Source organism: Lissotriton vulgaris, chromosome 8, assembly GCF_964263255.1.
Source record: "Lissotriton vulgaris chromosome 8, aLisVul1.2, whole genome shotgun sequence".
Lineage (NCBI taxonomy): Eukaryota > Metazoa > Chordata > Amphibia > Caudata > Salamandridae > Lissotriton > Lissotriton vulgaris.
Genome location: NC_141696.1, coordinates 560417277 through 560432295, shown reverse-complemented (window position 1 = coordinate 560432295; position 15019 = coordinate 560417277). Strand labels below are relative to the sequence as shown.

Here is a 15019-nt window from a genome sequence, read left to right as displayed (position 1 = left end):
CTCGCCCAAGCCCAGCATAGGAGCTCCAGTGAATAGTAAAATTGCCCACTGCCACCATGCGGCTGTAGTAATGGAAATTGTTTGGCCCAAAAGAGGCCCTCCAACACATGGTCTTTTGATCGCTCTCTTCTTTCCTCTTCGGAGGATATTGCGTTTCTTAAAGCTAAAACCCATAACTTTATGAATGCTAATAGGGGCTCAGCGACGACGAAAACTATTTGGGATACGTTCAAAGCCTTCTTGAGAGGGCGTTATTACGGGGAAAGTTTCATATCGCAGGAAGAAACATAGGGAAGAAGTTACCTCTGTTGAAGCTAACATACTTCAAATTCAAAAAGATATAGACACCAACCATACTACCTCTGAACCTGTTCTAACCTCTTTTAGGAACCAGTTATTGGTTCTGAAGGGTAGCTTGAGCTCAATATTAAATCTTAGACTCCAGCAGAGATGGGAGGCCAGCAAGTTGGCCCATTTTGAATACAGTGAGGGGGCGGGGAAATTATTGGCATGGAAGACCAAAACGGATCAGGTTCGCAATAACATAGCTGCGATAACTGTTGATAATAACACCTTTTCATCAGATGAGGATATTAGGAGGGCCTTCAGAGATTACTTTCAGGTGATCTATAAGGAGGTTAATGAGATCTCATCAGAAGCTATTGAGGCTTGGCTGAGGGATATTGATCTACCTTCATTTACCCCGGAGCAGTCTCAATCTTTAGATAATACCATCACTGAAGATGAGGTTAGATCTGCCATTAAAAGAAGTAAGAAAGGGAAGGCGGCCGGACCCGATGGTTTGCCGGCAGAAATTTATAGAGCCCTTGAAGCAGAACTCATCCCCTTTTTTACTATATTATTTAATCAAATCCTACTTGAAGGACAGACTCCGCCTGCATCTTGGGATAATGCCTCTATCACCCTCATTTTGAAACCGGGGAAGCCAAGGGTCGCCTGTGGATCTTATAGGCCAATATCAATATTAAATGTGGACTACAAGATCTTTACCACAATTTTGGCATCTAGGTTGGCTTTGATTGTGCCCTTGGTCCTCCATCCTGACCAAAAAGGTTTTGTGAAGGGACGACAACTATTTGAGCTTACCTATGATCTGATGGGGGTCCTTGATATAGCATCGGCCCGGAGCCTCCCACTAGCTGCCCTCACGTTGGACGCAACCAAAGCCTTCGACAGGGTCAACTGGGAGTACCTGTCGGGGGCTTTGGCCAAGTTTGGCGTTGGCGCAGGGTTTCGCAGCGCAATCGGTTTGTTATACAATAGTCCAGTTGCGCGTTTGTTGGTTAATGGAGATTTGTCTGACCCGGTTACCATCTCTAGAGGGACACGGCAGGGTTGCCCGCTCTCCCCCCTACTATTTGATTTCTACATCGAGCCCTTCGCGCAACAACTAAGGGAGGAGGCTACCATCAAATCTTTTTCTTATAGAGGGTGGGAGAGGAAAGTAGCCCTATATGCCGATGATGTGCTCGTGCTTACGTCACATGTTGGTACTGCACTCCCCGCAATTTTAAAAATAGCCCACGCATTCGGTCAAGTATCCGGATACGAGATTAACGAAGCAAAGACCGAGATGCTTGTCTGGAATGACGATGGGAGCGCCATGGAGGTACATGCAGGTTTTTACAGTGAGGTATTTGGGCCTACGTATTGTGAAAGACATTGATAAAATTGCTTTAGTTAATCTATCAACAGTAGCTAAAGAGTGCCGTAAGTTGTTACAATCTTGGTCCCATATCCCACGGTCTTTAATTGGGAGTGTTAACGTAATTAAAATGTCGATTCTACCCAAAATTTCTTTTTTGTTTAGCACTATCCCCTTCTATTTTGATCATGCTTGTTTAGCCAAATTACAGTCAGACATCACATCTTTTATTTGGAACAATAAACTGGCAAGGATATCATGGAAAAAACTTAGACGGCGAAGAGACAAGGGGGATTGGCTGCTCCTGACTTAAAATGATACGCATGGGCCTTCCAGCTGTCTCATACTCGTATGTTATTAAAAACGCCCACTAATCATGGGGTGGGCTCTATGTTTTCAGCTATGTTGGAAGGTGAGGGGGTTGGCCAGTGTGCTTTTCTTTTCAAGTTTGGCAACCCAAAATTTAAAAAAAAAATCAAACTGAAGGTCCTGCAAGGATTGGCAAAAATGTGGGCGGAAGTCACAAGTTCTATAAAACAAGGGTATTTTTGTGATAGAACACCGCTTTGGGGGCTACCTGAAAATCCTGCCTGGCTCGAAGACAGTTTAGCGGTGCCTATTAGAGATGCAGGTTTAGAAGTTTGGGGAGATCTCTTTTTTTGAAGGGGAGTTGCTTTCATGGGAACATCTTCAGGCTAAGATCGGCCCTAACCTATCGAGGTTTAAATATCTCCAAATGACCAGTTGGACGCAAGCTTACAAAACTCAACCGTCCAGAAGGAATACGTTTGCACTTGGAGGTCACAGCCTACTTATCAACAATCTAGTGAATAATTTACCAGCTAAAAAGGAGACTTCACAGTGGTATAAACTCATCCTTGAGGAAACGGATGGAGAGTTCACCTTACCGGATTCGTTGTGGAGCCCTTTAATCACTAGCCATAACCTGCAAGACCTTTGGTGTGCGTCATTTGAGCCCTCATGGCTACGCAGAAATCACCTTTTTACTCTGCACAGGGCATACTATTCTACCATTAAATTATCTAAATTTACTGAGGGCAACTCTGTTGCATGTGCAAGATGTGGGCTTTTAACAGCATCCGATACCTATATGTTTTTGAATGCCCCAGGCTAGATATATTTTGGGCAGCGATTAGTAAGACTTTAACAACATCATTGGGTGCCCAGGTTAACATAGATCTGCCTCTTGTGATTTTTGGGATTTTGGATGGACATCAAAGTGCAGCTAAAAGTTTGGTGTTCTATGCGGTGCTGTTGGCAAGAAGGGAGATCTGCAGGAAGTGGAAGGGACCTTCACCCCCCTTTTTTAGTGAATGGCAGGCTTCCGTCTTGCAGACAGCTCGCATGGACCTGGCCAGGTCTGGTAACCAGAGCAAAAGGGCTTTTTGGTATCTGTTATCATGGGTGTAATAAAGTGTACGGGTTTTTTTTTTCTGTTCCCCGGGTCCGATGATTACTCTACTATGGTGCCCTTTTTGCTCCTGCACTATGTATACAGCCGTTGCCCGGTCTTAGCCCGGCCCTATGTGGCTGTCACTTCTACCAGAGTTGCCATTGCTTAGGTAACCGGTTTGTTTTATGCCTTCTTGACTGAGTTTGCAATAGCTGAGGGATGCTTGGCCCCCACTCTGTGGCTCCTTATCCCTGCCAGTTTTTCACAAACAGACAGCTTGTTGTATGCAAATTTTGGTTTGGCATTTGAAACCATGGTAGCAATGAGGACAAAAAAAATAAATGTTAAAAAAAATAAAATGAAAAAAGAACTGACACATCTCTGCAACCGCAGAATTACCAACAAAGTTGAGAAGGTTTCTCTATTACATCTAAAATGGCAAAAGAAAAACCTTTAGCATCTTGGTTCCACCAAAACATAAACAATTAAAGAAGACCACTAAGACAGCTGGAACTACTATAGAGGGAGTACCCCAACAGTACCCATCTGGAACAATTGAGAATGCACAAAAACTCTTGCAAAAAGGCAATCTTAAAAGCCAAAACAACAGTAATCGAATTACAACTAGACTGAGCGAAGAATAAGCCCAGAAAACACTTTGACATAATAGAACAACAATCAGGAAAACTTGCAGAACCCACAATTGCAAACAGCTCGACGGACAACTGCAACGCCTTCTCAACTTTCTTTAAAGAAAACATTTTAACTATAAGAAACTCTATTTCCAGCCAAGCTAGTGCCTGACCTAGGGAATTAATCTATCCCACTTGCACAGCACACCGCAAATACTGACCAACTCATCTTAACTGTCCCAAGGAAAAACTGAGCCTTCTGGAACAGTTTCAGATATCTGAAGGGGGAATCCAGAAAACTATTCAGTTACTGAAACCCCCCACACACTGTGATGGTCCCATTCCCTCCCCCCTACTCCGAGATCCACTAATCTGTCAGTCCCCCATGGACAAAAATTGTGAACTTATCTCTCCAACAAGGATCTCTCCCAGAATAGCTGAAGATGGGCAGAGTTTCTCCCTAACAAAAAAAACAAAAACTCCCACTGACCAGAAAGACTAACTCCTCCCGACTTTCCTGGCTAAATTGATAGAATAATGCGCCCACGAGTAGCTTTGTGAACACATCAACCTACTAGACAAACACCAATTGGTTTAAGGCCTCGACACAATACTAAGGTCAGCATTCTAAACATCCTAGATGATATACAAACATCAGTAGACCAAATACTTATTGATTTATCAGCGGCGTTCGAAATGGTCAGCCACAAACGCTCGAGAGAAACTTTATTCAGTTTGGGCCTATCTGGAGCCATCCTTAACTGGTTCACCTCCTTGCAGAACCGACAACAAAGAGTCAAAATTGGCAACACCCTATCTGATGTACCAGACATCAATAGGAGCGTTCCACAAGGATCTGCAATTCCGCCAACACTTTTCAATCTACGTGCAACCACTCGCTGAAATGCTTAAACTATCAAAAATTGCGTACTACATGTGTGAGGATGATACTCAACTCTACATCAAGCCCTTCTCTCAAGAGGCTATCCAGAGAAGAAATGGCACCCTGAGGAAAACACATGACTGGCTGGCACACAACCATCAAACTAAATCTGCTGAAAAACAAATTTATTCTCTTCTCCCCACTCCTTAGATCCCAACAACCTCAACTAAGGTCTCATAACCTCAAAGCACTGAACTGCAACCCAACAATCTGCAGAGTCAAAAAATCACTATACATCACATTTGGCTCAAATCTAAACATGCGAGCTGACATACGAGAGGCAACCAGAAGCACTAATCTACATCTACACCTTCTAAGAAAACTAAAACCCTTCATAACACTAGGCGACCTCAAAATAGCGATCAATCTCTAGTGCTCTCAAGCCTTACAAATTGGAATGCCACACTCATAGGTCTACCTAAAGCTAGCCTAGCCCCAATGAAAGTGATAATAAATACAGCCACAAGACTTTTAACAGGCACACATTGTTATGATCGCATTTCCCCATCACTCTGAGCCCTCAACTGGCTCCCAATTGTAGCTCATGAGTGTCCCGGGGCGAAGCCTAAAGGGGTATGGAGAGAGACTATCGGGCAAAGAAGTGTGTCTTCAATTTCCTTTTAAAAACAGCTGGATCCTGAATAGACCGCAAGGCAAGAGGAAGGGCATTCCAGGCCGCAACGGCCTTCACAGAAAGGAGCTGCCCCCTAACCTCTGATACTTGAAGTGAGGGACCTGGTCAAAGCGAAGGGACATGGATCAACGGACTCGCGAAGGAACATAAAAAGAAAACTTTCTCTGCAGATAGAGTCCCCCCCCATGGAGAGCACGATGGGCCAGAACCAATGATTTCTCCATTAGCTCCATGGGGAGCCAATGGAGAAAGTTGGCTTTTTCTCGGCAAATTTACCTTTTGCGACATTAATTGTCGCACAAGTTGTAATTTAAGCAAAGATTTGGGAAAACTGTAAAACTTCGCCAGTTTGTGAAGTTGCACATTTTTTCATTCAAATTGGGGATGGTTGCAAAAAGAAAAATCTTAGTGTATCCATGCCTTAGGCAGGTGCTGGTTAACGTGTAGCTCCATCACAGATAAAGAAGAAGGATTAGGCAGGTGCCAAAGTGTGCAGAAGTTAAATGCCAAAAACGGATATCATTGGTGACATGGTTTGTTGCTGTAGCTCTGGCGCATTTCTTTCAGTGTTTCTGGGAAATGTAGTTTATTAAAATGGATGTTACCTGTAGCTGAATGACACTTGTTCTAAGCATAACCCTCTCTTCTATGTCCTTGTCAAATCTTGGCTTTTAGCTTAACATTAGTTAGCAAAAATCTGTGTATATTAGGTAGGATATTCAAAATACCATTTCATGAAACATCAATAGAATCTCAGCATATCCCCCCGCCTTAACAAGGGTACACGTTCCACCTCTATGACTGCATTCTGTGGTACCAGTGACTGGCTGTATTCAGTATAACTGTTAGAACCGGCTGTCTCTAGTTGGCAGAGGTATGCACTTCTTACAAATAGGGACACTCCTTTTCTAGTCAGGGCAAGGGGATCACACCCTTCGATAACCCCTGCTCACCCCCTCGGTAGCTTGGCAGAGCAGAACAGGCTTATCTCAGAGGCTGTGTGTTAAGCAATTATGACCACATACAGTAATAAAGTGAATACGCTACAAATGGACACGACACAGTAGTATTATAAACATAAGTATTTTTATATAAGGCTTAGCACAAGACCAAAATAACGGCAAAACTGTACACAATCGGAATAAATACGTTCGGGAAGGAAAAAGGATAGTTCAAAGGTAGTTTCTTCTGTAGCACGAAAAAGTCTTTTAGTATCAAGCAAATCTTCTTCTTGGAAACACAGTTCTTAGCAACAGGGTAACTCACACGGGAGCTACACAACGCCGGGGCAAAGATAATCCACAGGTTCGGCGTCGACCGCGAGGAGCGCTACGTCGGGCCTGGAGTCACACGGACCCCCAACAACACAGTACCTTAGGAAAATGAAGCACACGATGATCAGCGGCGTCGAGCAATCCGGCGTTGCGTCTTCGGTGTCGATCTGGCCTCAGCAGGCGTTGTCGATGATGCAGTTGCACAGAGTGAGCAGCGCTCACGGCGTCGAAGGGCACACGGTTGATGCGATCAGCAGCGGGGCAGACACGAGGTCCTCTGGAGTTAGAGCCGTACTCCCACTCACTGGCGTTGCTGCTGGCGTCGGTCGGGCCCAGCGTCCGATCGTCGTGTTTGCTGGTCCTTTCAGAGGTGCTGGATTCACACTTCCAGCAAATAGCACTTTTAGCAGATGAAGTCCTTTAGCCCTGTGACTTCAGCAGGAGACTGGCACTCTTCCAGTCCTTGGAGATTTTCTTAGCAAGCGTGAGAGTACACACACAGTTCCTCTCTCCTGGTTCCTTGGCAAAAATAAAGAAGCACTGCAGGATTCCCCCAACAACAGCACACTGGCAGAAGGGGTAGGCAGTCCTTTAGATCAGCAGGCTTCTTGTCCTTGGTTACAGGGTTCCTTGTCAGAAGTGATCTGATTTCCTAGTTCAGGGGTCCTTCTCTTATACCCCTTTTCGTCTTTGATCCCTTTGTCTATGCCGGGGATTTCCCAACATCCTGGGTCTGTGGTGGGTGGAGCTAGGCAGTAGCACCTGGCCTATTCATTGAGCCGGGCTGAGTCCTCAGACGCCCCGCAGGAGGTGGAGCCAGCATTGATACTGGCAGGAGCAGAGCTATCGCCCTCCTGGCAGGAGGTGGGGCTAGGATCGTCCATGGCAGGCACAGAGCCATCAGTCGCTTAGCGGGAGGTGGAGCCAGCATTGTATCAGGCAAGGCAGGCTATCAACAACTACTCTCCCCCTACTCTCAACGTAAATGTCCCACTCATCCCACACTGACTCATCCAGACCTGTGGAGCCACCCAGCTCCTGTCATACACACGCAAGACCAGCAGAAACCAGATATGGTTAGGCAAGAAAATAGACACTTTCTAAAAGTGCTATTTTCGAACCCAGAGTCCAAAAACCATCCACACCAACGGATGCGTAATTAAACCCCGAGTTCAGGGATACCAAACTCGACATTGCACCATGCTCCCCGAGCCAGCTAGGATTATAGCGTTAACAATCCCGGCGGCCCATTCTATCCAACGGAGAGAAGGCTACCTCGCAATAGTGAAGCACGAAGATGGCGGCACTTCACTATCAGGACATGCCAACTTGGTCAGGCGTGTCCTACCTTACACTTACAATGCACCCTGCCCATGGGCCTACCATAGGGGTGACTAACATGAAGTTAAGGGAAGGTTGGAGGGGCTGGCAAGTAGGGATACCTGCGCAGCCGGCGTGACAGTACAGGACTGCACGTGGGTCTCGCAATGACCGACCCGTAGACATTCTTTTACAAGGCCGCTCCCAGGGCCGGTCCTAGCCATGGGCGGTATGGGCAGCTGCCCAGGGCCTCGCCCTCAGGGGGCCCCGCAGGGCTGCAGGCAGTAAGAGGCAGGGATGAAGGGAACTAGTCCGTCACTGTCTGCGCACGCACCGTATTCAAATACGATTTCATCACCAATGTATTGAAATACGATTTCAATACCAATATTGTAAAACATTGCAGAATAATATTCAGAACAATAATAATAAATAAAACACCTAATGCACACACGATTAAAAGAACAGCTAGCCAATTTGAGTGTATTTGGCTATAGGTTGTGTTTTGTCATTTGCACAGCCCGTCCCAGCAAATTCGGATGCCACGTTGCGTGGAATCTAAGTAAATCTGGCTACAGATAGCAGCCAGCAAGACTAGCGTGTTGTAGCAGTCACTGCCTCATTAGGACTTCGGTTTCTAGCACGTATATTGCACTCCTTTTTGTGGGTCGAAATCAACAAATGCTTACAAATGTGAAGCATAATTTGGATTCCACACGGGCTCCTATTTTCAAATACAGGTGTGGTAATAGCATATCTGCAGTTTGTGATAATGTCAGGTGCAGCGTTTTGCTTGTGCACTTTTTCTGAGTTTTGCACCTCCAAATGGGAGGTGGGGGGAGGGGAAGGTGCTCGTTGCATTAACTTTTATTCATTCTGTGTCTCAAAACCTGAAATGTATGCTGTGTACTAGAAACATTTCACAAACGTTTTACCTACTGCTTTTTTGTGGTAAAACAACATGGGTTGTGGCAATAGTAAAGTGAATAATTCTGAATCAAGTGTGAACTTTCATTTGCTCCCGATTCAGAATTTGTGCAAGAGTCGAAGTGTATGCTGGAAATACCACACTCTAATTTTGACCTGCGTCGAGTCAATAACAAGCGACGTTTGGTAAGCTCAAAAAAGAAATTGGAAAGATTGCAGCTGACTAAGGCTTATTTTAAGGCAAGGGGAGATTAAGTGATCTGCCTAGAATCACAGGATGTTGAGCGGACGCTGGGACTCGAACCTGGTTCCCCAGTTTCAAAGGCGGCATTTCAGGCTATTACACCACATATCCTCACATTCTATGAAAGAGCATTTCTGAAAACCCACAAAGAATTCTGTCAGGCCAAGTGATCTTTCGCTCTCAGGGCATCAAGCAGCCAAAAATACCTCTCTGGATGGCCGTCTGTCAAGTTTAAAGCAGTCTAGGCCTCCACACCGGGCAAGGCTTTGAAATCAGCTAGGCTGCTAAAGCCTGGCCGCTCTCAGTCCCGCCAGGCATGGTGGCTTCGGAGAAGGCCCATGTGATGAGAGACTCTTCAATACAATGGCCTGCCTGCAGAGGCCTAGCGTCAGGAGACCCTCTGGGAGTCTGTTTTACCTCAAGTGCCCCCGCGCGGACTTGGACACCTTGAAAATCTCAGAAGATTAAGTGTCTGACCACACAAGAAAAGGGGTAAAAGAAAGGCAAAATATTCAAAATGTCCGCAATCGTTCAAAAAAAAATGTGCGAGTAGGCTGATAAAAAAAAGGCAGCCAAATTACGGTCTAGACGACATTCAGAGATAAGGGATACTGGGTCCAAGTCACATGGGATTTACACAAATATGTGGCGCTTCAGAGCGCTAAACAGGCAATACCAGTTCAAAAATCCACGTTGTGACTCAAGGAATCATCATAAATTATTGCATTTAAGATGCAGAGAATGGAAGAGGTTTCTCGACAGGTAGAAAAAATAAATAAATGTACAAATGCACATTACTAAATGAGCCAAGTTGCTGAAGTGTGTACATCCACTTCAGTTCTGTCACTCTTCTGTGAACAGGGAAGATTGTGTCCTTGAAAGTGTGTGATCCCCGTCATTTAGACAAATGTGAGGCCAGCCCTTGAAATGATGATTCACTAAACAGACTAAATGAAATGAAATAATATGAAAGTGAGACTTATAGAGCGTACTAATACCCTGAGGTGTCTAGGCGCTGGACTCGGAGCAAACAGGTAACCATCTAAATTGGTAAGCAGTGAAGAAAGGAAGCTACTGATTGAAAATCCAAGTGTTAAGGCTTTTCTGAATGCTAACAGATTTGTTATCCGTTCAGGTGAAAGTGGAAGGGAGTTCCAGAGTCGTGATGTTCTGCCTACAAAGTTTCTTACACCCCAATAAGACTTTTTAAATTCAGGGACTACCAGATTGTGTGCCGCAGCCAAGCGGAGTGATCTTGGCGGGAATTTGGGGGCATGTCCAACTAATCATTCAAGGAGCCGGCAAGTGTTACACTCATGGATATTTGCTCACCTGTTTTCCATTCCCTCTACTTTTTGTCCATGTTACTGATATCCACATTAGTTTGCTTCATTGATGCCAAATAACTAAGATCAAAAGTCCTGCGTAGTCACTTTCTGTGATGTCACTTCTTGCGACGCAATATGCAATTAGAGGGGCCTCACATCTTCCCTTTCGCCCGGGGCCTCAGAAGGCCTAGGACCGGCTCTGGCCGCTCCTGTGGGTGGCACAACACGTGCTGCAAGCCCACGAGCGGCATTTGTATTTACAAGCCCCGGCACTCCTGGTGCACTAGACTAGGGACTGACAGTAAACCAAATAAGCCAAACATGGATACAATAGATACATCATTTTAACATAGGGAGCAGTTGCGCTATGGCACTGATCAGCAGTGACACGGCGCCCAAAGCATATACCAGCAAAACATCGTAAAACAGTAGAGGCAAACAGAAAAAATGGAGGAGAGACTCAAGCCAATGATGTCAGGTCTAACAATAACATTCTAGATTGTATGGTCTAATTAGTAGTTTAATTTTTCAATATCAACAGCAGTTTATTTATTTTACTATTGTTCAGTCAGAACTACTCTATTTGCCCGGGGATTTAGAATGACGATGTTTGTTCCTGCACCAATTTTTCTGTTTTCCTTGCGTTCAGTCCTCACTGGTTTCACGGAAACAGCCGGAAAGATTTTGTTTCAGAAATACATAAGCCTCTGACTACCGTGATGTTGTTACCACCGCTTCACAGGGTTACACATTAATCATTTTCGGAGTGTGACACCAACCAATTCTGAGAGCAAGCAATCCAATATATTACGTATCTATTTCGGGCCTCTTGTCCTATTGGAGAATACTTCATTTGTTCGTATCAAGTAAATTTCAGATGTAGGACTTCATTGCTCCCTCTTTCGTGCTCTGGATGTCATTGTAGAACAGGCTCAGATCCACAGTTATATCTAAGTAACACATTGCTTACTTTGGTTCCTTTTCAACACTGTGCCTGCATCGAGAAGTGTTATTACATTCGAAAATGCTAATGTGCAAGGAGCAGTCCGTTTATTCAGTATTCTTCTCAAACACCTCACTTTTCTTTTGGGTAACACTTGTTAATGTTGTTTTCAAATGATTGCATGTGCGGAACATTTTCTGTGAAGTCCGAGATGGTCTATAACTGCATCCTATTTAATTTTCTTTCTTTTTCGATTCGGACAGGTTATGAAAACTTGTAAGAAGATGGGTATTAAGACAGTTGCCGTGCACAGTGACGTTGATTCGGCTGCTGTAAGTAGGACCACTTATTACATGTACTGCTATTGGGTGGATGCTTAATTATTTTTCTGAGTCAAAGAAAATGTTAGTGCAGCTTTCCACATATTGCAGGATTTTAGGGTGTTTGTGCACTTTATAGGCACTTCCTGTGCATCTTTTAGGGACAGCTATTTGAATGCTACTTCAAAATAATAAATGAACATCTGTTTGAAAATTGAGACGATGGATTAAAAAAAACCACACACACAAACAGTCTATTTCATTGAGTAGACTGTTCGACCTGTGTCTTCCAGTTCGTACGAATTCTAGTTTTACTCTGCCTACAATATTACATATTTGATTTAAGGGTGGTTTGTTATGATCTTAATCGAAGGGTTATAATTGCGGCGTCCACTTACCATAGAATTCTAGTTTACCTATTTGTGGTTTGTAGACTTAATGAAAAGATAATTTCAGCTTCTCGAATAAATATTTTCTGTTGTATAGTTAGAGTTCTAATGGGAGTTCTCGATTTCATCCAACTTGACAACATGACAAACGCATGTTCTTAAAGTCTTGGAATTCCTATCGCCGATATGAACTAGAACATTTTGTGTGGTCCTTTATAAATAACCTCTGTTTGCAGTTTTAGAACACGGTCAAAACGCTTTCATAGTGTATCGACTACCTGGCTGGGGGGGTATTTTTTTTTCTTCCAACCTATCCCTCCTTTAAATTAGCACATCATAAATGTCCTCCTTTATGTTGTCCCATTTTGCATATTCAGAATACCCTTTCAGATGCACATGCAAAACAAATAGCCCTGCTTCTTAACATAATGCTTTTTCGTCCTCCTGTAATGGTTTCTCTTGGCTGCGCTTTACCGAAGTCCTTTGGGGAGATCAAGGGGAAGAGAGTATTTGTGAGTAGGACTTAAAATTTGCATTAGTTATAGCCCTCACCTTCAGTCCACCCCGGGCGCTCTTTTCAAAAGGCTTGAATGGGGTAGGCCTGAAACAATACATTTTCATTAGGAAGCCTCAGCAGTGATTGCCAGCTTTGTGTGTCCAATGTTGATGTTTGAGTTTCCCCGTTTGCTCAGTGGTTCCTTTGCTGATTAAAAGTAACTGAGCGCACTTGAGCTGAACGTCGAGTCTAAAACCCTCAAATGCAGTCACTTGCTTCCCACCAGCTTGCTAAGAGCAGTCGGTGCATGTGGGAAAAGTTAAAATATTCTGTCAGTTGTCTTTGCGACACGTTTTTTTCTCCAGCGCCTTCTGTGCATAGCCACAAATATAGCACCAGCACATATTTTTTGCGAGGGACATGTATACTCTCATTACTAGCGTCAGTCACAAATGGTAGCTTTTTTCCTCTAACGGCTAATTACAACTTTATAGACTGTACCTCACTTTACAGTGTAATTATATATTGTGCGCCGGAGGTTATGTCAGATACTTTCCAACAGAAGCACACTTATTGTGGTTAGTCACAATAAATGAACACATGGGACTGGAATGTATGAAGTCCACACAAAATCAGGCGTTCTTTCTGAATGAGCCGATGAGTCTAGGACAGAAACCAGAACACGCAGCCTTCGGGAGGCACGTGGAAGGACTGCACACAACTCTAGAACAGACCCAGCACACACAGCCTTCAGAAGGCACGTGGAAGAACTGCACACGACTCTAGGACAGACCCAGTTCACACAGCCTTCAGAAGGCACGTGGAAGAACTGCACACGACTCTAGGACAGACCCAGTTCACACAGCCTTCAGAAGGCACGTGGAAGAACTGCACACGACTCTAGGACAGACCCAGTTCACACAGCCTTCAGAAGGCACGTGGAAGAACTGCACACGACTCTAGGACAGACCGAGTTCACACAGCCTTCAGAAGGCGTGTGAAAGGACTGCACACATCGCTATGACAGAAAACAGCACACACAGCCTTCAGAAGACGTGTGGAAGCACTGCACATCACTCTAGGACAGAAACCAGCCCACACAGCTTTTAGAAGGCGTGTGGAAGGACTACACACGACTCTAGGACAGAAACCAGCACACACAGCCTTCGGAAGGCACGTGGAAGAACTGCGCATGACTCTAGGACAGAAACCACCACACACAGCCTTCAGAAGTAGTGTGGAATGACTGCATGCGACTCTAGGACAGAAACCGGCACACACAGCCTTCAGAAGGCACAAGGAAAGGACTGCACTTAACTCTAGGACAGAAACCAGCACACACAGCCTTCAGAAGGCACGTGAAGGACTGCACACGACTCTAGGACAGAAACCAGCACACACAGCCTTCAGAAGGCATGTGGAAGGACTGCACACGACTCTAGGACAGACCCAGAACACACAGCCTTCAGAAGGCGTGTGGAATGACTGCACACAACTCTAGGACAGAAACCAGCACACACAGCCTTCAGAAGGCACGTGGAAGCACTGCACGTGATTCTAGGATAGAAACCAGCACACACAGCCTTCAGAAGTAGTGTGGAATGACTGCATGTGACTCTAGGACAGAAACCAGCACACGCAGCCTTCAGAAGGAGTGTGGAAGGACTGCACACGACTCTAGGACAGAAACCAGCACACACAGCCTTCAGAAGGCATGTGGAAGGACTGCACACTACTCTAGGACGGAAACCAGCACACACACAGTTTCAGAAGGCACGTGGAAGGACTGCACACAACTCTAGGACAGAAACCAGCACACACAGCCTTCAGAAGGCACGTTGAAGAACTGCGCATGACTCTAGGACAGACACCAGCACACGCAGCCTTCAGAAGGCATGTGGAAGGACTGCCCACGACTCTAGAACAGAAACCAGCACACACAGCCTTCAGAAGGCGTGTGGAGGACTGCACACTACTCTAGGGCAGAAACCAGCACACACACACAGCCTTCAGAAGGCGTGTGGAAGAACTGCACATGACCCTAGGACAGAATCCAGCACACACAGCCTTCAAAAGGTGTGTGGAAGGAATGAACACTACTCTAGGACAGAAACCAGCACACACAGCCTTCAGAAGGCGTGCAAAAGGACTGCAGACGACTCTAGGACAGAAACCAGCACACACGGCCTCCAGAAGGCGTGTGGAAGGACTGCACACGACTTTAGGACAGACCCAGCACACACAGCCTTCAGAAGACACGTGGAAGGACTGCACACGACCAGACAGAAACCAGCACTCACAGTCTTCAGAAGGCACGTGGAAGCACTGCACGCGACTTTAGAACAGAAACCAGCACTCACAGCCTTCAGAAGCCACGTGGAAGCACTGCACGCGACTCTAGGATAGAAACCAGCACACACAGCCTTCAGAAGGAGGGTGGAATTGACTGCATGCGACTCTAGGACAGAAACCACACACACTAGGCTAGA

General features: G+C 45.3%; 1 protein-coding gene across 1 annotated transcript in view; it reads left to right on the top strand.

Annotated features, from left to right (window-relative positions):
- The window catches only part of PCCA (propionyl-CoA carboxylase subunit alpha), a 2575253-nt gene that overhangs the window by 263507 nt on the left and 2296727 nt on the right, over positions 1-15019 (top strand). Inside the window, exon 4 of the mRNA XM_086934374.1 lies at positions 11589-11657. Coding sequence (XP_086790500.1) covers positions 11589-11657 — 69 coding nt within the window. The remainder of the gene's footprint in view (positions 1-11588; positions 11658-15019) is intronic.